At 46.1% G+C, this 26,182-nt stretch overlaps 1 protein-coding gene across 2 annotated transcripts; it reads left to right on the forward strand.

Moving 5' to 3' along the window:
- The first annotated feature begins 602 nt into the window (after nt 1-602).
- CEP41 (centrosomal protein 41) lies at nt 603-26,182 on the forward strand. Of its 2 annotated transcripts, XM_073328912.1 has the most exons (11): nt 603-682; nt 1,514-1,577; nt 5,369-5,416; nt 10,785-10,846; nt 11,988-12,057; nt 13,698-13,842; nt 15,154-15,320; nt 15,792-15,859; nt 17,936-18,050; nt 19,333-19,548; nt 21,261-26,182. In XM_073328912.1, exons 1-11 carry the CDS (start codon nt 650-652, stop codon nt 21,404-21,406), a joined length of 1,134 nt encoding a protein of 377 aa, XP_073185013.1. In that variant the 5' UTR covers nt 603-649; the 3' UTR covers nt 21,407-26,182. The 2 variants fall into 2 exon arrangements, with proteins under 2 accessions (XP_073185013.1, XP_073185014.1); XM_073328913.1 differs by lacking the exon at nt 5,369-5,416.

The following is a 26,182-nucleotide window of genomic DNA, read 5'->3' on the forward strand; positions in this document are numbered from 1 at the left end:
CCCCGGGGCTGGGGGGGGTTGCAATGGAGGGAGCGGCAGGGGGCGGCCCCGGGGCTGGGGGGGGGTTTGCAATGGAGGGAGTGGAAGGGGGCAGCCCCAGGGCGGGGGGGGGTTGCAATGGAGGGAGCGGCAGGCGGCGGCCCCGGGGAAGAATGGGGGGGGGTTTGCAATGGAGGGAGCGGCAGGGGGCGGCCCCGGGGCTGGGGGGGGTTGCAATGGAGGGAGCGGCAGGGGGCAGCCCTGGGGGAGGGGTTGCGGGGGGGCCGCAGGGAGGACGAGCCGGGGGCCGGGGCCAGCCACACGAGCTGGGCGCGAGCCGCTGGTGGAGGGGGCGGGGTCCCCAGAGCGCAGGGCGCCCTCGGCGGTTCTGCTGCGGCGCGAGACAGCCGCCAGCCCCGGGCGCGCGCCGGCCCCGCCGCACAATCTGCCGGCGGCGGCGGCGTCCCGCGTTGCCAGGTTACCATTGATCGCTGGCCGCGCGTGCCGGGCCCCACCTCCCGCTCCGCGAGCAAGGGAACGCGTGATTGGTTCGCGGCCCGGCGGCCGGCCAATGGGCGGGCGGGTTGTTGGAGGGGGGGGGCTCGCTCCAGGCGGAGGGGGCGGTGCTGGGGGGGGGCTGGTGTCACTGCTCAGCTGCCAGTTTGAAAAAATGTCGGGAAGGAGGCGCATCGGGGACCCGGAGGTGAGAGAGCGGAGCGCGGGGGCCGCGTCTGCGACCGGACCGGACCGGACCGGGGATCCCTGGGAGGGGGCTGGGCTGGCCCCGATCCTGAGGGGAGTGAGAACCGAATCCCATGGGGCGGGGGCCGCGCTGGATGACCCCGGGGGGGGGGTGAGAAATAAATTCGTGGGAGGCGGGGAACAAACCCTGGGGGCTGGTCCTGGGATTGGTGCTGGATGATCCTGGGGCGGGGGGGGTGAGAAATGAAGCCCCTGGGAGGGGGAGCTCAGGGCAAGGGGGCTGAGGCTGGGTGATCCCGGGAGAGGGGCTAGAGGTGGAAGCAGATTCAGGCGGGAATCCCACGGGTCCCTGGAGGAGCTGGGAGAGGTTTCTGGGGGGAGGAAGGTGAACATTGCCAGCAGACGGCTGTCGGGGGGGGGGGGGAGCGTTGGAGGGAGAATCCCCTGGGGGGCCCTGTGCTGCGGCCTCTTTGTATGGGTGAGGGGGAGAAATTATTACTGTGGGGGGATCATGAAATGGAAGTTGAGAGCTAAAAGGGTTTTCCTTCTTTTACCCCAGAGCAAGGGGCCTTGAGGTGTTTCACCATCAAACAAGCTTGCTGACTGAGGTACTGAGGCTATTTAAAATGAGTTCAGGCTTTCTCTGGCTATAGTTATCTGTAAGGGATGTGGTGGCCCAGCTCTGTGTCCCCCCTGTACACATTTTTTTTCTACAGCTGTTTAGGGCCCTTCCAGAGAGACTGGTTGAAGCAGTCTCACTAAAGGGCTGCAGCACCTGCAGCCAATACATGGCAACATAGTCAAGGCCTGTCTTTTTTCCACCCCTAAACAGTGTTTGACCAAAAGAATTCCACAGAATCCTAAATATCAACACATAAAATCTCGCCTTGACACAGGTAAGTGAAAATATCACCTTGTGTAAGAATCAGCTAATCGGATGTCATATTATACCCAAGTACGTTATGTTACACCTCTAACTGCCTGTGTTCAGCCAGCTATTTAAAATTTGCACTGAAATAACTTCAAATTTCTGGTCATAATTGGAGCCTTTCAACTGACTGTTGATGTCAGACCCTTGATGTAACAGTGCTCGGTAAAATTCATGGCCCTGACTTTTCTAGTGTATCCTTTTTATAGATGCTATTGTTTTACCCATGATTTGAAATTACAGCTAGTATTTTAATGGCTCCTGTTAGATTTCCCCCTTCCATTTCCCCATCCTTTTCCTTGCTAACACAGAATTATATTTTGTGCATTTCATGTGACTTGTCTGATGATTTTTTAAATGTCTTAAGTAATGATGCTTCCACCACTTTCCCTTGTAAATTATGCCACCAGTTAATAGGTGCCTGTTAACTTTTTTCCTGATTATACAACCTAAACTTTTGCTCCTTCATTTTCATTCCACTACAGCTAGTTATGCCCCGTTGGACCATCCTAAGTTATTTTCTTGCCTTGTTTTTTCACGATTTGAATATTTGTAGATATGTTACCCTCTCCACTATCTTAGCTGTCATTTAATAGCCAGGGTCTACCTATTGTGTGATGGGTTCTTTACAACTCTTGAGTTGTAGTCTTAATGCTAGTGTACATATGTGGTCTAGTTCAAACAGGCTTTATTTTGGGGAAGTTCTGTGTATGGCATGTGTTAGCAGTTGCAGGTCAGACTAGATGACAGTCGTCCCTTCTAAAGTAAATGCACAACTGGGGGAGCGGGAGAAGGTGGGATGAGTTCCCATGTGACTGACTATAGAAGTTATGATCATATATAATCTTTAGCTGTCATGAAGTGATCCATCCCCTGTCATCCAGTCCCAGCAACTGGCATTCAGAGGCCTAGGGACACCCAGAACATGGGGTTGCATCCTTGACCATCTTGGCTAATAGCCATTGATGGAACTATCCTCCTTCTCTGGATTCTTAAGAATCTAATCTTGGTCCTTTTATCTTTTCCCATTATGAAATGTCATTGGATGCTGATTCTAGGGCAGATACTCCCGAATGCATCTCCCTCAAACGAGTATAATATGCTAGAAATTATTAAAGCATCACAATGTAAGAAACAAAACAAAAGGCAGGTAAAGAATTAACTAAATGCTAGGCTAAGGGGATGGGTCTTCAATATCTCCAGATTCTCCTCTGTTAAAAGGACCCAGATTTCACACAGTCATTTCTTGACCACACAATATTTTCAGTTAACAAATGTGTCAAAGACTGAACTCTTTGACTTGTATGAGTGCCCTTTTTATCTACCTTTTCAGCCCATCTCAGACCTTGTCTTGGGAGCAAATCTAAAAATCTAACCTCATTTCCCAATTCTTTTCCTCCACCACCTCATCTCTGTTGTCTCAAATCCCACATCAGAACTTTCAGGATACTTCCAGAATTAGTTTTCTTCTTGAGCCTGTTTTTACCTAAATCCCTATTTGTATCTTAATTGTTTTCTTATCTTAACTGTTGCAAATGCTCTGTTAATAGTCTTCCTTTCACTCCTCTAAGGGATCTAGAATGCAGAAGCCAAGTTAACACTGGAAACAGGACTATATTGCTTAACCTTCAGTGTCTCCCTGTCCATCTCAGGATATGTCTACACTAGAAATGCTAAGCGCTGCTGTAGCACTGTAGTATAGATGCTCTCTACAGCAAAGGAAGGAGTTCTTCTGTCACTGTAGTAAATCCACCTCTCTGAGAGGCAGTTGCTAGGTTGATGGAAGAATTCTTCCATTGACCTAGCAATTCCTCCTCCATGGCTTTGGTTGGCTTAATTACATTGCACAAGGCATGAAATTTTTCACAGGCCTGAGCAATGTAGTTAAGTCAACCTAACTTTGTAGTGTAGACCAGTCCCCGGGTTATGGCTCTGTCTAAGCTATAGATGCTACCGTGGCACAGCTATGGCACTGCAGCTGTGCTGCCGTAGCACTGTAGTGTAGACACTTTTGCTATGGCGACAGCAATGGTTTTCCGTTGCTGTAGTTAATCCACCCCCGCAAGAGGCAGTTGCTGTCTTCCATTGACCAGGTGGTGTCTACGCTCAGGCTTAGGTCAACTTAACTATGTCTCTTGGGGGGGTGTGGTGTGTGAATTTTTCACACCCCAAGCAATGTACATCGTTCGACCTACTTTTCAGGTGGAGACCAGACCTTTGAATGAAATTAAAAAATATTCTCCTGGTAGAGATCAGACTTGCTCCATCTGACATAGTATAAACTGTGACTGTATCCGAGGGGCTCCAGACACTTAAGATATTTATTATAAATTATGTAGGTTATGGTAGTGCTTAACACACCTTGAATACTGAACAAACACATAGAAAGACAGAGTTCCTGCCATAGGCGCTGACTTCAGCTCCTGCCAGTGGGTGCTCGACCCCCTTCTGCCCCCGGCCCTGCCCCGACCCCACCCCTTCCATGAGGCCCTGCCCCACTCCCATTCTAACCCCTTCCCCAAAGTCCCCACCCCAACTCCACTCCCTCCCTGCCCCATTCCAACTCCTTCCCCAAATCCCGGCCCCGCCTCTTCCCTGCCTCCTTCCTGAACGCGCCACGTTCCCGCTCCTTCCTCCCCACCAGAGAGGCCAAACAGCGGCCAAATGGAGGTGGGGGAGGAGGTGGGGTGGGAAGGGAAGGGAGCTTGGCTACCGGTGGGTGTAGAGCACCCACTAATTTTTCTCTGTGGGTGCTCCAGACCCAGAACACCCATGGCGTCAGCACCTATGGTTCTTGCCCAAGAAACCATAGAATCTAAATTGAGACATGAAACATCTAAACTTCAGTCCCTCTGTGAGGTAGGGGTAAGTAGCGCTGGGGAAAATTCTGATTCATTAATTGGTGTAAATGAAGAGTAACTCTGGAAGTCAAGGAAGTTACTTTGCATTTACACTGGGGTAACGGAGCAGAATCTTTCACAGTAATACTTACCCCTATGTCACAGAATAATGAGAAAGAAAACGACTTAGAAGTAGTGGTCAGAGCCAGGAGTAGAACCCCAAAGTTGTGACTCCCAGTCCCCTCCTCGAATCACATTGTAGATGTCCCAGATAACATCCTTTGTAACGATCACGTCTCCATTCTGCAAAGCATTGCCAAAACCACGTGTGCTTTTAATTGGCTGGGGAATTCTGGGTGGAACCAGTAGTCTGCACACAAGCCCTCTCGGCACTTATAAGCGTGCTGCTGTTTTGGTTGGCAGACTGTGGATGCCTTTGTATCACTTTACTGCAAATTCTTCTAATAAATTAAGTGGAATGCTCACTGGCTTACTACATAGCAATTAAACACATCCTTTAAAAATAAGGTTGTGCGAAACAATTTGAGTTCCTGTGAGCCACTAAGCCTCCCAAAGACCACCTCCTCCCAAGTATTTACAGGCTTGGACCTACTGAGCACTGCCCATTCCGTGGATGCTTGCCTGCGTCAGTTCAGCCTGTTTTCTGTCTGACCTGGCTGTTCAGCTAGACCCCTCACCATGAGAGATCTTTATTAAGAGGAGAAACTCCTTCCTGTTCCTTTTTGGTATTGGGTGGACTCATCATGGTAAGGGGGGAGCTGGTGCAAGCATTGCTTCTCCCAGAGTTGCTAGGCTGCTAGAATCCAGTCTTCTCCCTTTATAAGCGTTTAAGCATTCATGTTATGAAAACTCTTATTATAAAAACAATCTGTTACAAAGTGCTTGTTTTCTGTTGTAGGAAACAGCCTGACCAAATACATTGAGAAATTGGAAGAGATCAAGAGAAGTGAGTAACGTATGCGGAGTGGAGGTTAACTCAAGGGATTTGTTGAAAGGTGCACAGTGAATCCTGACCCCTTCATTGTGAGTGGTGTAATCTGCTCTTGGGACCTGTGCCCAAATCCCATTAACTACAAATAGGTGCTGTAAGCATTCAGAGGGTGTGGTGCAGAGATAGTGTACCAAAATCTCTTTTGGATATCTACCCTGTTTCTGCATCTAGCACCTTTAATTTCCCAATGTGATTACCAAAAGCCTTTACAGTTAGGCTTTTAAATAAAGCACCAGAGCAGAGAGTTCTGGGAGCTAATCCAGAAACAGTCAGATGCCTGGTGCACATTGCATTACGGAGGACAAATGCGGATAGATTGTGGGAGGGAGGGACCAAGTACAAAGAATTCTGCAGATGGAAAAGACAAGTTCAGGATTGGCTTGGTGATGAGGGACCTTAGTCGTCTAGTACTGTTCCTGTGGTGCTGTAGACAACGATCTACGTTTATTCCTAAAGCCACCCTGGCCAGGCTTAGAAGGACATGTGTTATTTATGCCCAAACTCCTGTTTTTAGGTTGTATGTTGGCTTGTGCTCGCTTCTCCCAAAACCTTGGAAATTGTCTTTTCTTCTTCTTCCTCAAACCATAATAATTCCTTCTCTCTTCTTCCTCTCCTGCCCTTGCTCTTCTGGATTATCTGTACACCACGGCCACTAGAAGGTGACCTTACGCACACTTGGACAGGTCTGCCAACCTGCGGCTCCGGAGCCACATGCGGCTCTTCAGAGGTTAATGTGCGGCTCCTTACCTAGGCACTGATTCCAGGGCTGGAGCTATAGATGCTAACTTTCCAATGTGCTGGGGGCTCACTGCTCAACCCCCTGCTCTGCCCCAAGCCCTGCCCCCACTCCACCCCTTCCTCCAAGGCCCCTGCCCCTTCCCCTGAGCCTGCCATGCCCTTGCTCCTCCGCCCCATAGCCTCCTGTGCATGTGAAACAGCTGATTGCAGTGGCCGGGGGTGGGGGAGGGCGCTGATTGTTGGGGGCTGCTGGCAGCCAGGAGGCGCTGGGGGCTGGGGAGCTGATGAGGGGCTGCTGACGTATTACTGTGGCTCTTTGGCAATGTACATTGGTAAATTCTGGCTCCTTCTCAGGCTGGCCACCCCTGTTCTATCCAGTAAAGGCAATTTTAGGTTTGATAGACAAACTGTTCCACAGGAGTGGTAGGAGGTAATTGTATTAACCATAGTGAACCTAAGCCGATTGTAAATGGCATAACTAAAATACCTCCCTCTACAGGAGCTATCTGTAATCTCTTTAGAGTTAAATGGCTTTTGTTTCTACTTCAGCTGGTTGTGTGCTTGAACTTGAGGCCTTGATTTTGATATAGTTAGACTTTTAACAGGACACCTTGTTAAAAAGTAAATGAGCCGTGTTCATCCCTGTGTAAACCCACTGAAGTCAGTGGCGTTATTATGAGGTGAATTTGCCCCAGCATATCTTAACTCTGTAGATTTTGAAGCTGATGAAACCCTAACTACTCCTCACCACTTAGTGTCTTTCTGTTGCATTTCACTTAGTTTGGCCAGTGAAACTAGGCTAGTTACTCTCAATTTCTATTTCTAGTCAGTTTTGCTTTCTTGTTCTCAATCTCCAGCACTGCTATAAATGCATGAGAAGGCAGGAAAATTATTTAAATCCAAATAACCCTGCTTTTATTGAGAAGTGAAGAAAAAAGTCACAAAACACTAAGGTCATTAGGATTTTGTATGCCCATTTTCAGGGTTTTTTAAAACTATTTTATGCTGTCCCTTTAACATTATAAAGTTCAAATTACAAGGGAGATCACATATCTGAAATACAAAAGTGTTGGTTGCTGATTTGGTAAAAAAATGTTCTTTCACTTTTTGCTCCCTCTTCTTTGTTTTTAGTTGTGAGTCTCTTGGTAAAACGAAAAGGAAAATTATCTTGTTTCACGCTATCCTTTGTTGATCAATTGGCTAAGATTTCAGTATGTACAAAGCAGTGGCAGTCCAATGGTATCTGTACCACAAATCTTGTTGTGTTGCTGTCTTCAGTTTTAACTCTGCTGTGAATCTAATTTCCTTTTGTGCTGAAGGCGTCTTGTTTAAATCCCAGTTCTAGAGTACAGTAGAGGTTTTCTCATCACATTTCTGCTGAATGGGCACCTTGTGTTCCTGGGAAATTTAGAAACTTTTTCCCCCTTGATTTCTCATGGATAGATGACACCAGTTGGACACAACATCAGATGCCTAGAACAGTCAATTCTCTGTCTCTTGTGTAACTTGAGAGAGTCAGACTCAATACTGTCAACCTGCTGGAAAATCAAAACTGATAAGATAGCTGAAACTCTGATTTTAGTCCTTTGAAGCAGAGACTTGAGAGAAGCTGCTGCAAGATCTGATCCGTTCTTAAATATATATTGCTTCGCTCATTGCTGAAGCCCAGGGAAACAAGGCTTTGTAAATATTCAGCAGGACAGTTACAGTTTAATACCAGATCCTTGATTCATAATGTCAGAAAATCGAAATGGATCTTCCGAGTCAGAGCCAGGTAAGTAATGTTGATATTGCAATCAGAAGCAGCATTTTCCTGCGCTTTCTGCTGTTCAGTGCAAATCCCCAACAAAATATTTGTTATGATTTGCTCCATTTCAGATACAGATTTGGTAAAAGTGATAGTCCTCTGAGCTCATATGAACTGCTAGGGGATAGAACGAAGTCGTAAAGATTTGTGACAGCTTCTTTTTTTGTAAATAAACTTGGTTTGAAGAAGATTAAACACCATCCAGTAGTTGCAATATGTAATTACTGTATTAGTCATTACGATACAAAAAATAGGATCCGTTGACTTTTATACATAAGTCTTCAAAACCTTTTTCTTAAACTATAATTGGGCTTTATCTTCACTTCTTTCATCCAGACAACTGAAATGAGGGAGGGATCATCTCTGAGCCATGGCTGGGGATCTCAGCCTTGGGATACAAATTACATTGACTTCAGGGGTTTTGAGTTTTGTTGCATCAGGCAAGAGAAGCAAAAGCTGTTCAGAAGAAAGATGTTTCCATTAGTTATGAGTCATGTTGGTGTTCAGGACACTGGCTAATAAGAATGGAGGTGTAGGAGGTGGCTTAATGGTCTAAGCATAAGGCTTGAAACATCTAGTCTTGCTGGAACCACAAGGGTCACCCCAGTCTTTCATATGTCCAAGGTAGCTCATTTCACAGGATTTATCTTATGTGAAGATTTTTCATATGAAACTTTATAACCAAGGTTTTGAAGGCATGTTAATGGATCCTATGGTCACCTTTGTAAGAGGGTTTCAAGGTTTTACACCTGTATTTTTTTTTCTGCTCTACTTTGGCACAGACCAGTATGGGGCACTTAGGACCTAGTAATTACTCTCCATGTTTCAACAGATCTCGTGTAGGGCAGGATGCTGAATTTGTGGATTCTTCCTGCTCTAGGGTAGTGGAAATGGCTCTGCCAAATCTCCCCCAGGAAGTGTGTGTTTGAGAGTAAGCAAATAGCGAGGATGGAGAATGTTTCAAATTGTGTATGCAAAAGCTGGTGGGGATGCTCTTGGGGTCTGTTTTATGTGACTGTCAGGCTGAAAGGTGCCCTGGAGATTGAAGGGCAATTGTAGACACTGACAATGCAAGACTTCTCCCCACTCCCACTCCATATGTAGTCAGGACCTATGGATTGTGAGGGGAGTTCAGTCTCCCTGGCCCACAGTCTCCATAGTCTTCTCAACCGAGAGGATGTCAGCAAGAGAGCTGACTAGTACTAATTCTGTTGGTGATCTTGTGGTGTCTGCTGGGATCTGGATTGAGACTCAGCAAATTCCTTTACATAAACCATGGAATAGTCAACAGATGGTAGCAATTTCAAGTCCCTAGCAGCCTGGATTTGATAAAGGGTCTGCATTCCATTATCAGTCCCCAGCTGGAGTGAGATTTCTGGGACATGTTCTTAAAATTATTAACTTCCTTCTGACGGTGATTCCCTGACCTGTGACTTCAGTGGGGAAGAAGTAAAGGAATGGAGGAATGATTGGCCCTATTTTGGTTTTCTTAAAGGGCTACAGCCCATAGAGTGTGGATGAGGGAAAGAAACATGGGTTTTGAGTGTTTAAAAAGTTGTGTGCATAATAATCTTTTGTAACAGTTGCAGACCCTAGAGACGGTAAAGCCTTATTAGGACATCTGGTGCATCCCCCCTGCCAGTGCACGGTTGTTCCTTACTGGACAGTCTCCAGTGTTCTGACCTGTCTAGTTTTAAATGCCCCAAGGAAGGAGGCTTCTACAGCTTCGCTTGGGAGACTTTCACATCCTAACAGATTCACATCAAGAAGTTCTTCCTGATATTCATCTTACATTTTCCTTTCTTACCTTTTACCCCATTACTCCTCTCGTATCACACTAAAGAATTTCTCTCCTCCTTTCTATGGAGGCTTCTCTGTTCACTGTTATATTGCCCCTCTTAGTCATCTCTTAGGCAGATGATCTATATTTAGCTCTGTTAATCTTTCTTCATAAGTCAATCCTTCTGATCACTTTTGTGGCTATTAGAGAGCTTGCCTAGTCCTTACATACAATTAGTCCGATATCCTTCTGGTAACAAGGGTTCCAACCCTGAATGCGGTGTCCCCGTCAGAACTGTGTAATGTTCACTTGTCTGTACTCTAGTGTCTTGTGAGAATCGCACTCTTCTGTAGATTGTCATACTGTCATAACCAGTGGGGTCCCAGATTTGACTTTTATTGAAAATAAAGTAGGAAAACCTGAAGGATTTTCACCAATCAATTATAGTATGCAAATTATGACTTGTACACAGCAATTTCTTAAACTTAGACCCATCTCCTATCTCAGAATACTTGTCATCTAACTCTGCTATAAACAAAGCATGGGATAAAAATTTAGGTCGTAGGGACATTGTCTGTGGCTCAAGAGGCTTTGCAGCAGCAATGAGTTTGAACCGAACAGCAGGGGAGATTAGCTCACCGAAGGTAAGGGGGGCTTGTGGGGAAGGAGTCTGACTGGTGCAGTGTCCTTTCTTCTCAGACCTGCCATAAGAATGCTGAATTTGTGAACTCCTGCGCTGGAGTAGTGGAAATAGCTCAACCAAACGTCCCTCAATAAATGTGTATTTAGAGTAAGTAGGACAGGATCTGTCCGAGGTGTAAATTCTTTTGGACCTTCAGGTTTGTTCTGACCTTCCCATCAGTTACAGCAGCCTGTATCACCCAGAAATTCTAGCCTCTTTATAGGTTCGATTGTGTGCTAATGGCTCTCGCTCATTCTCATCATTTTGATGCTGTGAATGGATGTGGGAAAATACATACTCTTTCTTTCTGTTAAAGATTACAGATACAAAAAAGATGAGCTATTCAAGAGGCTGAAAGTGACTACTTTTGCCCAACTGGTACGTATGGCTATTTCCCAGCTGGCTTCTGAACATTGCCTGCTTGTGATGAGGTTCTTGTTAGCCCCACTCTTATATTGTGACTAATGTTATTTTTGTTGCACTTGAAGCTTTTTCTGGAGGACAGGCTGTTGCCATTGTTCCCCTGTACACACTTGTTTTTTATATCAAGTAAATCACTTAGGCCATAACTTTTAGAGGTGCTGAGCACCCTTCGCTGCAACTGAAGTCAATGGAAACTCTGAGCTGTCAGCACTTATATGGAGCTTCCGAATTAGTGAATGCTTTAGAACACTCAGTTCTGTCCATCTGTAAAATGAGTTTGTAATAATAATGCACCCTTTGTAAGGTGCTTAGAGATTGCCTAATGAATGGGGCTGTAAGTGGTTTAAATAAAGTAAATGTAGTGCCCAGTTGAAATCATAACTCTAAAAGACTGGAGGGTTGTTATGTTTAGAGGTTTTTGTGTGTTTCTTTGTGGAAAAATGCAACATACCAATGAAGTAAAATATTAAAAAATGAAACAAAGCATGATCAGAAAGTACAGAAGCCAGAGAACATGGGTCAAGGTAACTAGTAAAAACCTGAAAGGGAAGACTCCTTCCCCTCCCCTTCCTAAAGTAGAACATGAATTTGCTTTGGTAGAGGCCCCCTCCTTCAATCCTTATATAGGATTAGTTCCACTACCTTCAATAGGATTACATGTATGAGTGAGGCGTGTAGGGTTGGCCCCTAATTTATGAATGCATTATATTATATTAAATAAGGCTTCTTGCACGATTACAGATTAATGCTACAAGTCTTTTTCGCTGAGTTAGTGAAGGCTCTGCAATGTGTAGATCACAACTTAGAGGTAATGTTCTATAAATGTCAGAACCCGCTATGATTTTCAAGGGATACGTCAATGGACTATCTGGGGTACCTTCATTCTGAAGCTGAGTGGCTTTTTGTTTTAATTAAGATGTGAGACCTCCGTGTGACGTGGGGGCATGGACTCACATTCGCAACCTTGGCCCAACAGAGAGGATGTCCTCACTCTCTGTGTTCTGATGCGCAGAATGCTCTGATTATTTGAAAAGCCAGTGCTGCTGCCCCTGCTCCAACAAGACACTTGTACCAGGTTTATTATTGTTTCCTACAGGTCATCCAAGTTGCTTCTCTATCTGATGAAACATTAGAAGTGTCAGCTGAGGAGATCCAAAAGCTGGAAGGTAATGATATTTATTGTAGGAATGAGGAGACGCGCTGAATTGCAGTATTTGAACTTGAGCTGTGTCCTCTGATTCTGGAGTTCAGTGTCTTAGAAAACATCATGCTTGCAAACTCACTTGACAACTTGCTGAATTTTGTCTAATTGGAGAGAAAAACAGTTTTAGTCTGCAGCTGTTTTGCCGTGTGCTATGAGCTAATTAAGCTAAGCAGGTTTGGATCTGGTCAGTTCTTGTATAGGAAACTTCCCACTATGGCACTCTTGGGAGTAGTGTTGCTGGCCCAGTACATGGCCCTTTTATTACTGAAGCAGGTATTGCTTTTTGGATAATAATTAGAACTGAGGTCCTGAGCCATTAATGATCACCTGGCCACTTTTAGAAAGATTGGGGTGCTGGCCCTACTATTGTGATCATAATTCTCTGGTACAGAATGTGTTTGGCTGATTTTCCTGGTAGTTTCTATTGGATATGTGCTTCTTTACACACTTCCTTTCAAGCTTCTTTTAAAAAAAAAAAAACAAAAAAAACCCCAGAGCATCCCCCTAACTCCCTGTTCTCCTGTCTAGTGTTGCAGGTTGCCATAGGGGGCAGCATTTCAGTAGTGGGAGAAGGATCCTTATATCTAGTAGGAATGGGCCTGACTTACAAAATCAAGGTCTAGATGCAAAATTCTCCCAGTGTTCTGAGATGTCTGGCTCCTGGTTTTGATTTGGCCCATTACAGAGATGAAGTACTAATGGTGAAATTTAGATACATGTCCAAATTTCCCCCAAGTTAAGCCATGATGAGATCTGGGGTTTGGTTCAGGACCAGTGCTTAGACTTTTTTTTTTTTTTTAATGACTCTTTGGGATCCTTTGAGAGAGCATGGTGTCTTAAATGTAAGAGATTAATAACAAACACCAAATCCTGCTACACACATGCTTCCAAGAATGGAATTTGGTCTTTGAGTTCACAAATATGTGACAGGTTTCAGAGTAACAGCCGTGTTAGTCTGTATTCGCAAAAAGAAAAGGAGGACTTGTGGCACCTTAGAGACTAACCAATTTATTAGAGCATAAGCTTTCGTGAGCTACAGCTCACTTCCTCAGATGCATATCGTGGAAACTGCAGCCGGCTTTATATATACACAGAGAATATGAAACAATACCTATTCCCACCCCACTGTCCTGCTGGTAATAGCTTATCTAGTTTGTGTGTGTATGGGGGTGGGGGGGATGTGAGAGAACCTGGATTTGTGCAGGAAATAGCCCAACTTGATTGTCATGCACATTGTGTAAAGAGTTGTCACTTTGGATGGGCTATCACCAGCAGGAGAGTGAATTTGTGTGGGGGGGTGGAGGGTGAGAAAACCTGGATTTGTGCTGGAAATGGCCCACCTGATGATCACTTTAGATAAGCTATTACCAGCAGGACAGTGGGGTGGGAGGAGGTATTGTTTCATATTCTCTGTGTATATATAAAGCCTGCTGCAGTTTCCACGATATGCATCTGAGGAAGTGAGCTGTAGCTCACGAAAGCTTATGCTCTAATAAATTGGTTAGTCTCTAAGGTGCCACAAGTACTCCTTTTCTTTTTACAAATATGTGAGTCATTCATGCACAAGCAACTTACTTTTCCATTACCTTTTTGCACTTTTAGATGGTGATACTGTTATTTCAGAGACTGATGCTGAGCTCACAGCTGGGACTAACGGGAAAGGAAGCCCCACAGAGAAGCCAGCCAGTCCAGTCCTGTTCATAAACAACACGGGAGCAGGGGAATCGTATCGGTCTACTCTGCAAAGGTACCTTATAGCAATGCACAAAGAACGGCTTTCCTCTCCCACCTACTATATTCCTCCTATTTCCCCACCAGCTGTGGTACACTCCACCTGTCCCTTCCAAATGTCTCGTATAAGAAGTCTCAGTTTTTCTGGTACTGTAGATGGCTGCTTTCATGGACTTGTCATCAATTAACAGCTAATCCCAGTGAGATCTCAAGTGACTCAGACACCATCTTTTGTCAGAATCATTTGTTTGCAAATAATTCATTGTTGCACTTCTAGTCATTGCAAAACATCCCCAGTAGCAGGTTAGGTTTGGAGTTAGAAATCCTAATGCCACAGACTTGGGGTTGCAGTGGGAGGCAGAGCTTTTCAGGTTTGAATCCTGGCCTGAATGTTAGGGACTGGAAGCTGTTACCATCTGGCAGCTGTCCAGTGACCGACCTGAAATGAGATTCAGTCCAAATCCTGCTGTTCAAGAATCTGCATTACGAACTGCCACCACCAAACTAAAACTAATGTGTCCTTGTTGATGGTCTTAATGGAAGTGCTAGTGATTGGATCATGGAAATTAAGCTCTCGTCTTTTCTAGATGTGGTCACTTCCAGGTCTGAGGCATATTAGAAAGAAGTAGGGGGGAATCTTGTACCACCACTACGCATAGTCTGTCTGGGTTAATGGAGGATTTGATCTCCAAGGCTGTCAGGCTGGTACCTTGTGTATCTTGGCTATCAATCAGCCTATCTTGAATAGGACCCAGTGGTATGATCACCATGTAGATCTTCACTCTTGAGCATCTCGCCTCCAGCTTGGTGATGGCATGTACAATCTGTGCAGCATGCTGCTTGCAGAGAATAGGCAAATAATTTACTGTGAATGAACTACCAAAAAATCTCCATTTTGGTAACCTATTGAAGTACTAGAGCTTTTAACCACTCTCCCCTTAGCAAATGATGCAGCACACTCTTTCAGAAAACCTTCTCTGAAAGGGGCCTTGCTGTGTTTCAGAGGTACTGAGTACTCCCAGACCAGCCGCTGAGACTGTGGGAGTGCAGAACCGCTGAAAATAAATATCCTAGATTTTTAAGAAGTAATCGTAAGGAAAAATCTTAAAATCTGATCTCTAGCTGTTCACTTGACTCCTTAAGTTTATTAATGAATTTTGAAGAAAGGTGGCAATAGCCTTTTCAATAGTCTTGTGTGATAACTTGTTGTGTTAGGTTGTGAATGGATCAGAAAGAAACTGAAAAGTATCCTGATCTTAATACAGAGGAACAGAAGTGCTTACAGAAGGAGAACTTGCATCAAAATTTGCTCTCTTTCCTTTTGTAGTGTGATCAGTGGTGTAGGTGAACTAGACATAGGCAAAAACCTGCAGAAGAAACCTGATGCTAATGCTAAAGACACTAACGCTAAAGATCAGCCTTACCCTGACTGCCCGTTCCTGCTGCTTGACGTACGAGATCGAGATGCGTATGACCAATGTCATATTGTTGGAGGTAAGGGAGGGAATCACTGCAGGATTCTCTGAACCTTGATCAGTGTCAGCTGCTTGCATAATATGTTCAACACTTCTTGCCCCAAAGATGGGCCTCAATGAATGCAGCAGGATGACCCTGCAAAATGAAAATCGAGACAGCCTCACTGTCTGTGATTAGAAAGCAAAATAAACCAACATAAGCAGAAAAGGAAACTGGCGGGGTGGGGTGTGAGGCGGGATGAGGGATGGACTCCTTAGTTTGAGAGATCCCAAAGACATTGTCTCCACTATTTCTCCCAAGCAGCCACTCTTATAGCCTCTCCTCCTCCCTTCCCAAAGCACCTGGGCAGAAGAAGGGAGTAGCTGAGTTGAAATTAACCCTATCTTCACTGCAAACCAGGCCTCTGTACTCTGACAGGTCCTAATCAGGTCACTCTAGGCTGTTTGGTAGGTGTTCATTCCCTAACCCCTTTTTCTCCTGTATCTGCAGCTTATTCCTACCCTATTGCAACGCTGTCTAGAACCATGAATCCTTATACGAATAGCATTCTGGAATACGTATCCTTTTTAAAGCGCGGGTGCGCTAGAGAGTCAATGTTTTGGCAGAGAAACTCCATGACTCCTGCATTGACTGAACACAGAGCCAACTCCTGCTCCCATTACATTCAGTGGGAGTTTATCTGGGACTTCAAGAGGGGGCATGACAGGGTCATCCCACGCTGACGGTGATTTACCTGATGTTAGGATTCTGTGTTACAGCTGTAAAATGCAGGTACTAAGCACCTGTCGTTTGCAAAGCCCATTGACTATAGTGGGAGCTGTGTGCATGCTGCAGCTCTCAGGATTAGACCATTTTGTGCTGATGTGTGAGCCAAGACTTGAACAGCTTGGATGGCTACCCACTGCTGATGCTGAGGTGCCACACTCTTTGGCTGAGGCACTAAACGGTGCTCCATTTGCTTCCCCACAGCAGGGGTTAGCCTTTCTCTGGAGAGTTTAGGATTAAGTGGGCAATATCTCAAACTATTGACTTCCATGCCCACAGGGGGAAGAATGGCTGTGTGTAGACCTCACTTCTTACTGCCAACTTCTGTGTTTCTACATTAACCAGCAGAAGGGTGGTGGCACAGGTCAGACTAGCAGAGGATTTTCCCTTTCCTCTGCAGGATGGGGTACGGGTCAGTTGCTAGGATCATCTGGGTATCTCTCACTAAATCAGTTCCCTGCCATTGCAGGGGCCTTGGGCACTGGTGCACCTCTGTCCCTCCTGTTTGCTGCCTGTGGCACACAATGGGTTAGTCTCCTGAAGGGTGTTATACTTTGGTCTAACTCTGGTGGTTGGTCTGAGTGTGGCAGAGGCTGGATAGCATCAATGGCTGTGATATACAGGAGGTCAGACTGGGTGATCTGGTGGTCCCTTCTGGCCTTAAATTCTATGGGCTTGTTTACACTTGAAATGCCACAGTGTAGACATTACCTATGCCAACAGGAGGGGTTCTCCCATTGGCACAGGTAATACTGCCTCTTGGGGAGCTGGATCTGGGCTTCTGACAACCTAGCACTGTTTACACCAGGGGTTAGGTTGGATTAACTATGTTGCCCAGGGGTGTGGATTTTTCGTACCCCCTGAGTGGCATAACTTTTTAGTGTAGACCAGGCCTATGACTCTAGGATTACTCTCAGGGCTTGAGTCCCAGCATGAGAAAGTGATTTTTGCCTTTCCTTGACTAAGAGTCCCATCCACTTGCAAAACTAGAATCAGTAGGGGTGGGGGAAGCTTTTGAGCTTGGTAATAGACAGGAGGTTGGGAGTTCAAGCCCAAACCTTTTGGCTGCTTTCAAATCATAGAAGATTAGGGTTGGAAGAGACCTCAATAGGTCATCTAGTCCCAATCCCCTGCTCAAAGCAGGACCAACCCCAACTAAATCATCCCACCCAGGGCTTTGTCAGGCCGGGCCTTAAAAACCTCTAAGGATGGAGATTCCACCACCTCCCTAGGTAACCCATTCCAGTGCTTCACCACCCTCCTAATGAAATAGTGTTTCCTAAGATCCAGCCTGGACCTCCCCCACTACAACCTGAGACCATTACTCCTTGTTCTGTCATCTGCTACCACTAAGAACAGCCGAGCTCCGCCCTTTTTGGAACCCGCGCACCCCCCCTTCAGGTAGTTGAAGGCTGCTATCAAAACCCCCCTCATTCTTCTCTTCTGCAGACTAAATAAGCCTAGTTCCCTCAGCCTCTCCTTGTAAGTCATGTGCCCCAACCCCCTAATAATTTTTGTTGCCCTCCGTTGACTCTCTCCAATTTGTCCACATCCTTTCTGTAGTGGGGGCCCCAAATTGGACGCAATACTCCAGATGTGACTCACCAGTGCCGAATAGAGGGGAATAGTCACTTCCCTCGATCTGCTGGCAACGCTCCTACTAATGCAGCCCAATATGCCATTAGCCTTCTTGGCAACAAGGGCACACTGCTGACTCATATCCAGCCTCTCGTCCACTGTAATCCCCAGGCTAATCATGTCAATTTGTCTCCGCCACTTATGTAGCATCAAGAAGATGACATCAGACATCCAATTCATGTTAAGTTTAATAAAAAATATACAGGATCTTTAACATCTCTGCCTATCAGAAAAATGCACATGGGAAGATTATCATCCTGTATGATGATGATGAGAGACTCGCCAGTCAGGCTGCCACTACCATGTGTGAGAGAGGCTTTGAGAACGTATTCATGTTATCTGGAGGTGAGTGTGATTTCCTTTTGCAACAGAAATGTGGGGACTTGGCTTAAAATTGAGAGCTGGGGGCGAGGCTTGCCCGAATTAAATGATGAGATATGGACTAGAGCGAAGTACACGGCTCTGCCTGTGTGTTCCAGTCCTGGCCAACAAAGCCATGGCTGTTCCAGTCTTGGGCCTCTCTTAGCCAGAGACTGCCATCAATTTGGCTTGGCTTTGGCAAGTGTCTCCTAGGCTTTGTCTACATTGAGGATTTTAAGGAATTCTTTCACCCGCTGGGAGTTCTAGACTGCCATGTTCGTACCCCTGTGACATCCAACTCTGCTCAGACCAGGTCAAGAGGATGTGGGAACTTTTCTTTCTTTTTTTTTTTAAAGCTGATATCTGGTCTATACCAAATGCTTTTCTAGGGCTGGTGGAAGAATGCCCTGCACATACTGCTGCTCCTGCCATTGCTAGTACCACTGGAGAGGCACTTGTGCTAAAGTAACAGTGGGAATAATCTCTGATAATCCTGGGTGTAAACAAGGGTTGGGGGGGATAATATATAGTCATGCAACTTGTTTTCACTTGCCCTAAAATAGGTCATTCTTTAACCCAAGTCACCAGTGGTGAAAGGCTGGTGTCAAATCCATCCCACCGCTGAGGGCCCACTTTGATTCCACGATTTATAGTGTCAGCACCATGTAAATAGCTTTTACCAAGAACAGCCTGAGACAGCTAGCCTCTGTGTGTTCTAAGCAAATTGAAAAAGCCCATCACTTCAGGACCTAGGAATCCTGGCAGAGGTTGGCTCTCCTAGCTTCATTAACATCCCTTATATCAGTACCCTCCTGAAGAGCGTGTATGATAAGATGGGGGGGGGGGCACTTAGACTTTTATTTTCCTTTTCATGCTTTGCATCATACATATTTATTCCCTAAATATGCTGCAGTCTCCAAAGCCCTTTTGAAAACCTGCATCTTGTAGCTGCTTCATGAGACTTGCTGCTCCCAAGAGCAAACTCTAGGAGCTAATCCTGGAATGTGCTGAACCTCCAACTTCCACTGAAACCTGTGGCAGTCGAGGGAGCTCAGTACCTCTTGGAATATGACTTGAAATGCTCCAGCAGTTGAGAAGAGTGACCTCTATATAGGTGTCTCCTGAGCCTCACCTCATAGTTCCAGAGTAGTACTATCAGTAGCTCTCCTCCTGCCACTTCTGATCCGGAGATGAAAGTTAAGTTGAGTCTGACCAATCACGGCAAATAACTGGCCATCACTAACCATATGATCTGTATTGTCTCCAGGCCTGAAGGTCCTTGCACAGAAGGTCCCTGAAGGACTGGTCACTGGCTCATTCCCAACGTCTTGCCAGTTGGCAACCTACACTGGATCTGCCCGGAAAAGGGCCACCCCAAGGGGGACACCCGCACGTGCTGAGAATAAATGGAGATTTGCCTCAGAAGATCTACAAAAGATAGAATACTACCTGGAAGAGGAGCAGATCCCCTCAGATACTGCCAGTAAGACTCCTTGACAAACAGTGGGACTGCCCTGGAGTCCTTATGCCTGCAAAACTCCCATAGACTTCCCCTGAGCTGGCTACAGCACCATTTTATACCAGCTCTCTGGGGAAAGGAAGTGCTTTTTCATACTGACCACGGATTGTAGGCTGGAACTTGTGCCATGCTGATCCAATTGTGGACAGGGGCTTTTCTTGTGTGTATTTATAGAGCACTAAAACACCCACTGAAGACAATGGAAGCTTTGCCTGAGTAAGGACTTCAGGATTTGTCCCATAGACTATTAAAAATAATCCAGGGGCCAGGGGATTGGCCGGCACGTGCCACACCGCATAGTACCTGTGAGCCCTTATGACAATTTCCTGGTTTTCCCAGTTCATCCAGCCTTTCACTAAAACAGTGCTGTATCACTCCTCCAGCTAGTTGCTGCACTAGCCAAAGGTCTGTGTGGGTGTAGGTCCGTCACAGGGATGCTGGGGGCAGCAGATCAGCAGGGTGTATATCTTTCAGATTGCTGTCTGTGCTCTGCAAGGAGCATCCCCAGCCTGCTCTGGAGTGTCAGAGAGGATTAAACCTTCCGAACGGCAGACTGAGAGCAGTGATGAGGGGACACCGTGCAGGTTTTAGGGGCCCCAGAATGATGTGGGAGGGTTTTCTGGGGAAAGGTGATGAGCCGGGAACAGACTGTGTGGGTGGTAACAAGCATAGCCATGGCAGTCGTGCCCCACCATCCGCCAGGTCCACCTCAGACCCTCTGTGCAGAACTGTTTTCATCCCTTCCCCCTCCCAAGTGCAGGTGTAACATTGACAGACTCCGGTCGGTGGTAGGCGGGATTGAACCTTGGACCTCTGGAGCCTAGTGCATGAGCCTCTACCACGAGCTAAAAGTGAACTGGCTGTTAGCTAAGGCTGTAGAGCAGACTCCTTAATCTCTCTCTAAGTGGTCTCTGTGCCACTAGATGGGACAGAAGACCACACCCAGAAGGTGTGTGGGTTACACAGGCAGGCTGCCTCGCCTTAATGCTGGCATTGGGCAGTCTTGGGGCTGTAACGTGGTGTGATAGGTCCAGCTCTCTCAGTGCTGGGCCTGCATATTCCACACAGCCTGCCTCTCAGGGTATGTCTACACGGCAATTAAAAACCCGCAGCTGTCCTGTGCCAGCTGACTTGGGCTCTGGCTCGCAGGGCTGCTTAACTGCAGTGTAGAGGTTTGGGCTAGGAGCTCTCCCTCCCACTTCTCAAGGTCCTAGAGTCCGGGCTGTAGCTGAGCCTGAACATCTCCACTGCAGTTAAACAGCCCCGCGAGCCCAAGTCAGCTGGCGTTTAATTGCAGTGTAGACGTTCCCTCTGTGGCAAGTCACTGGATCTAGAGCGAAGTACACGGCTCTGCCTGTGTGTTCCAGTCCTGGCCAACAAAGCCATGGCTATTCCAGTCTTGGGCCTCTCTTAGCCAGAGACTGCCATCAATTTGGCTTGGCTTTCGCAAGTGTCTCCTAGGCTTTGTCTGCATTGAGGAAGCGTGAAAGGTGTGTTTGGTACCTGGGCTGTATCTCTGCCTGTCTGGACACAGTTAAAAATGACAGGCAGGTTGTATCTGTACCCCAGTCTCTCACATCAGCCCTGACCCGGCTATCGGCAAAGGAAAATAAAACCTTTCTGTCTGATTGTCTGTTCAGCACAAAATCACATGGGTTTCTGTTCTTCTTCCCCAGGCCGTCTTAGCCGTGCTTCCTCAGGCCGAGAGTCCAAGGCAACGGCTGTACGGAGCAGCCAGAACCTCCCCACCGCCAGTCCAGCTGGCTCCCTCGCCACCCGCTCCTTCAGCAGTAGCAGCCTCCAGAACAAGCCCTGGAAGTAAAGACTGTCTCTTTCTGTTGAATAAACGAATGTCCCGGTTCTGGGAACCCCTGATCAGTACATCCTGTTTGTCATTTTAGGAAGCTGCAAAGAGGAAAATTAAATCAATGATCTAACAACGGCAAGAGGGGTGGGGTGTGGCAGGCTGACATTTAGTAAAAGAAGTAAAGGTATCCCTTTCTAAGACTGATCTAAAGGGATAACGTTGTTTTGTGAAAATGAACTTTTCCCCGAAGTCTCTGACCCACAGAAGTGGGTCCATGAAATTTCTAATTTTAAAAAATGCCAGTGGAATCTGTGTTCTTAGAAAATATTCCCCCTGGGGTCTGGGATCTTAGTAATGCAGCGTTGTGCTAGCACGTGAGAACCCGAAAGGTGGATAGACTAGCCACTGTCTGTAAACAAAAGTCTTGGTGTCGAGCTGAAATACAGAAATGGAGCTAACGAATAGCACAACTAGTGACAAGTGAGCAAGATACCAAAAACACCTTTTTTAACCATCCAAAGTGTTTGTAATAAGGGCATTCTTGTAAAGAATGTACAGAATGATGTTTCACCTGACAGTGGCCCTTTATCCACAGTATGTTTACAAAATATATTTGCATTTAAAATCTTTCCCCCCTCGTGTCCTGAGTACTCGGTCTCTGTTCTGTGTTCCATGCGGTGGGGTAGTGCTCTGGGTCCGAGCGAAGTGATGTAATGATGCGTATCTTGTTTTGTGAATGATTTTAGAAGGTAACTTTGGGCATGGTGCTGAGATGGGCTGAGCAAAACTCCGACTGACTTTGCTCACAGCAGGTGCCGACTCATCTGGCTTCAGTCTCTCCTAGTGAATTTCTGCTTGCAGAGCCGGGTTGCTGGTGACTGGAGTAGTGAAGAGAACCCCAGAGTGACTCTGGAGGAATGTCCTGGTCCTTTGTGGTGATATTTGCCTCATGACATTGCAGTGCTGAGTGAACTGATCACACAGTGATCTGTCGTAAGGTCTCTGTCACAGCCCTGCAATGTCAAGCCTTCTTGTCATTGTCTGGTGACTCCCAGCAGTTCTTCATAACAGTGTTTTCTGCTCCCATCTTGGTGGCTGGGTGTGAGGGAGAAGAGGGTGTTCCTGGATGCTTGGAAGGATCCTGGCTTCTCCAGCCCATTTGGTCAGTGAGTTGCTTTCTGCTGAGTTGTGTGTCGGAGTGGTATGGGGTGCACTAGATGAACAAGGCTCATTCGCTCTACCTGAGACCAGACTCCCACCTGGCATGTGGGTCTCAGTAATGCACGCAGCTATTCTGAGCTGCAAGCTGAAGATCGCTGGTCTAGACAGTCTGAAGGGCAGATATTAATGAGCCTGCTTTCCACGATGCATATGGATCACCTTAAAATAAGGTTAAGGGGCAGAACTCAAACTTGCTCTGCTGAGCTCCTTTGATGGAGTTTGTGGCAGCAGGGCTTGGTCACTAGAGTAGTGAGGGGCTCTGCTTCACTGCGTCTTAACTGCGTCTTAACTGACTAGTGGAGGCGTGAAACTATTGCTGTCTATTGCATGACTGTCTCTCTGCAGCTGCTGTCATAATAACTTCTTGGCGTTAGCGGGGCTAGAAAAAACTGTCCCCCAGTTGTCACAATGATATTCCAGCAAGGCTCCCTGGTGGTGGGGGCTGCCCAGAATTTATGAGGCCATGAATCTGGTGACTTTCTGGGAGCCTGAGGATTTGAATGTAATGTGTATCAAAGCTTAAAACTCCTCTTAATCAAACACAAAGGGTCCCAAGCCAGCAGTATTGGCTTATGCTTGCAATGTCCTTGGTGACTGGCTAGAAGTTGTTTGGAGCCCACTAGCAGTAGAAACCTAGTTGATGTGTTGTCTTCACTCTACATAGGCTGTGTTTTGGGGACTCAGGGGACAGCCACTTGTGGACCCTGCTTTCTAGTTTTTACCTAGTGTGTTGGTTGAATTTAGTCCAACTATTTTATTTTGTCCTTTAAAGCTTGCTGTCCTCTGGCTTCATCTACACCAGAAAAATCAGACCCATAATTCACCACGGATAGTGCTCAGCTGGAAGTAGCAATAGCAGAAGTGCAAGTTTACACAGAGTGCTGGCATATTACCGCAGTGCTGCCTCACTCTACTCTGAGCCGGGTGAGTGATCAACGCTCTTGTACCCTGTCTACACTTCTGCTTCCATCACTGGAAAATTATGGGGCCTGAGATGTGATTTTGCTGGTAGGTTTAGATGGAGGGGAGAGGGTGTTAGTGGAGTGGGGTCAGCACTCATCTAACAGGGTGGTATTGGCCCTTGACTATGTCAAATATAGGCAGCAGTTAAAGCCATGGAAGTAATTCTTTCAAGGCTCTTAATCTGAATCCTCACAGAAAGAGCACTTGCTTGTTTAGGTGACTTTCCAGTGGCCAGGGATTGGTGCTCTAATGCTGATCCTGCTTAGTGCTGTCAGGGCCTGACTCTGCAATGTGCTGAGTGCTCTCAATTCCCATCAACTTCAGTGGGAACTGTGGATGCTCAGAAGCTGCTAGTGACCTTCAAAAACCAAGCTGAAGAACACACCGCTCTGGCATTGTGCAGAATAAGCCCTACCTTGATCTTATTCCTCCTCTGTAGCAATCTGCCAATGTATGTGTATTGCCAACAGCAGCATGTCTTTAAGTGGTGTAAAGATTGTAAATAGATTCACTTCTCTTTCCTTCCTTAGAGAACTAGTTGGTGGCACTGGGACAGGGCATGTATGGAAAGGCGGCTCCCTGCAAACGGGCATCGTCTCACCTTTCTGAGAGAGGCTTTGTTGTCCTGTAGCATGCCAAAAATTCCCTGCTTTCGTTTCTGCTTTATAGCACTGACAGACCAATTTTTATTTAGTACGTGCAATCTGGGTGCTGCATATAGGCAAGTGCCACAAAAACTGCTGACACCCCCGGGGATGCAGGATTTAAGCTGGCCACCTGGACCTGGCTTCCTACAGAGAAGGATGTGATGACTCAGGGAGGTGGGCTGTGTGTGTACATTTTGTAGTCCTGAGCAGGAAAGCAGCCTTCTACACACAGCTCCCATGAATATAAACTATTCCCACACTCTGCTGGGATCAAATGTGCAAGGGCTCTGGACAGAGCCTGCTGAGTGGGGCATTAAAAGTGGGTTTCAGATGCCAGCCAACACCTAACCCAGTACATCTTGCTCCAAGCACTTCTGAGACCCTATGCCACATTTGGCATTATTATACATTTTTAAATATATATATTTTTATATGTAACAAACCCTGATCCCAATTCATAAATTACAGCTCCCCACTTCCCAAGGAAATCCAGGAAGTTCCATTTTATTTAGTCAGAAAGAAAAGGCTTTTTGTACAAATCCTTGACTGTCCAAGGATAGCCTAATACACTGGATTTCTACAGAGTTGACTTCTGTGTGTATCGGACAGTTGGGTTAATCAGATGTGCAGGATTTCAAGACTAGTTGAATTGGGACTTTGAATGTGAGGTACTATCTCTCTCTCTCTCTCTCTCTCTCTCTCGCTCTCCTTTCTGTCTAGCCATAGGAAGCAATCTGCTCAGTAAGTCTTACAATCGTATTAACTGGTCTTACGAGAAACCTGATAACATAAGTCAGGCTATGTGAGAGGTAAGTAAGGTTTTGTTGGTCTCTTTCTGCACTTATTTATGTTTAACGAACCAGCTAGGCGATGGCGTTTGCCAACTCTGATAGTCTTGTCTTTTATTTACTGATCGGTGATACTGTGAGTCAACTGGAAAGCAAAGTGTGGTTTAGTGGTCTGATCCCAGAACTGGGAGCCAGGGACTCCCAAGTACTCCTTGGGCAAGTCACTTAACTGCTTTCTGCCTCTGTTTTCCTATCTGTAAAAGGGGACTGATAATCCTTCCTTACTGCTATAAGGCTTTGTTATTTGATGTCTGTTGCAGGCTTTGAAAAGATTTTACTTGATATTAGGAAAGTGTCATAAAAATGTGAAGTATTTTACTAATTTTGAACATCAAGGCTAAAACTGACTCGTGCTGGTTTGCATGTTAGCTTGATGGGCTGCATTCATCATTCCCCTCCAGGCGGTAAGAGTCTGACTTTTTCAGTCTATCATGAAATAAAAGCTTGAGCTAAATGGCATCTCATACAGAATCCAATCAGCTTTTTGCTTAAGACAATTGACAATAATGTTGTGCCCCTAAAAATTGCTGCATCTGGTCAATGTTGTTGAATGTTTAAAATAAAAGTGGGGGAGGGAATAAAGAGAATGTTTGTTAGTTACATGCTTAAAACACTGGGACCAATGCAACTTAAAAAGAACACATTTTATGTCTGAATACAAGGTATCTAAAGTGTGCAAGCATTCAAAAGGATTGTTACACAAAACACACGCACAGAGTAAAATTGGAGGGGAGGGGAAGGATAGAGTGTCTCAGTTGAAATCAAATAGTGATATTGAGGCAAAGGATTTTTATTATCCAGCTACAGTACTAGGGTCTGAAATCCCCTGTTGCCCTGGGCTACTAGGAAACTCTTCTCTGCATCAGAGGAAGAGTCTGAGCCAGTCAGGGTGGTTTAAGATCCTCTTAATCCTGTGCATCGAAGGAGGAGCTGATGAACGTATCTTCTTATCCTCTTATTGTCTTTGAGGGTTCATATGTTTTGCATCTTAGCTTAACTGTGTCATATGATTAGGCTGGTGCTTTTGTTTTGTTTTCGGGGGGAGGAGGATGGCACAGATTTCTACAGAGTCTTCTGGTTTTTAAATTGTTTGATTCAATAAAAAGCAAATG

Source organism: Lepidochelys kempii, chromosome 1, assembly GCF_965140265.1.
Source record: "Lepidochelys kempii isolate rLepKem1 chromosome 1, rLepKem1.hap2, whole genome shotgun sequence".
Classification (NCBI taxonomy): Eukaryota; Metazoa; Chordata; order Testudines; family Cheloniidae; genus Lepidochelys; species Lepidochelys kempii.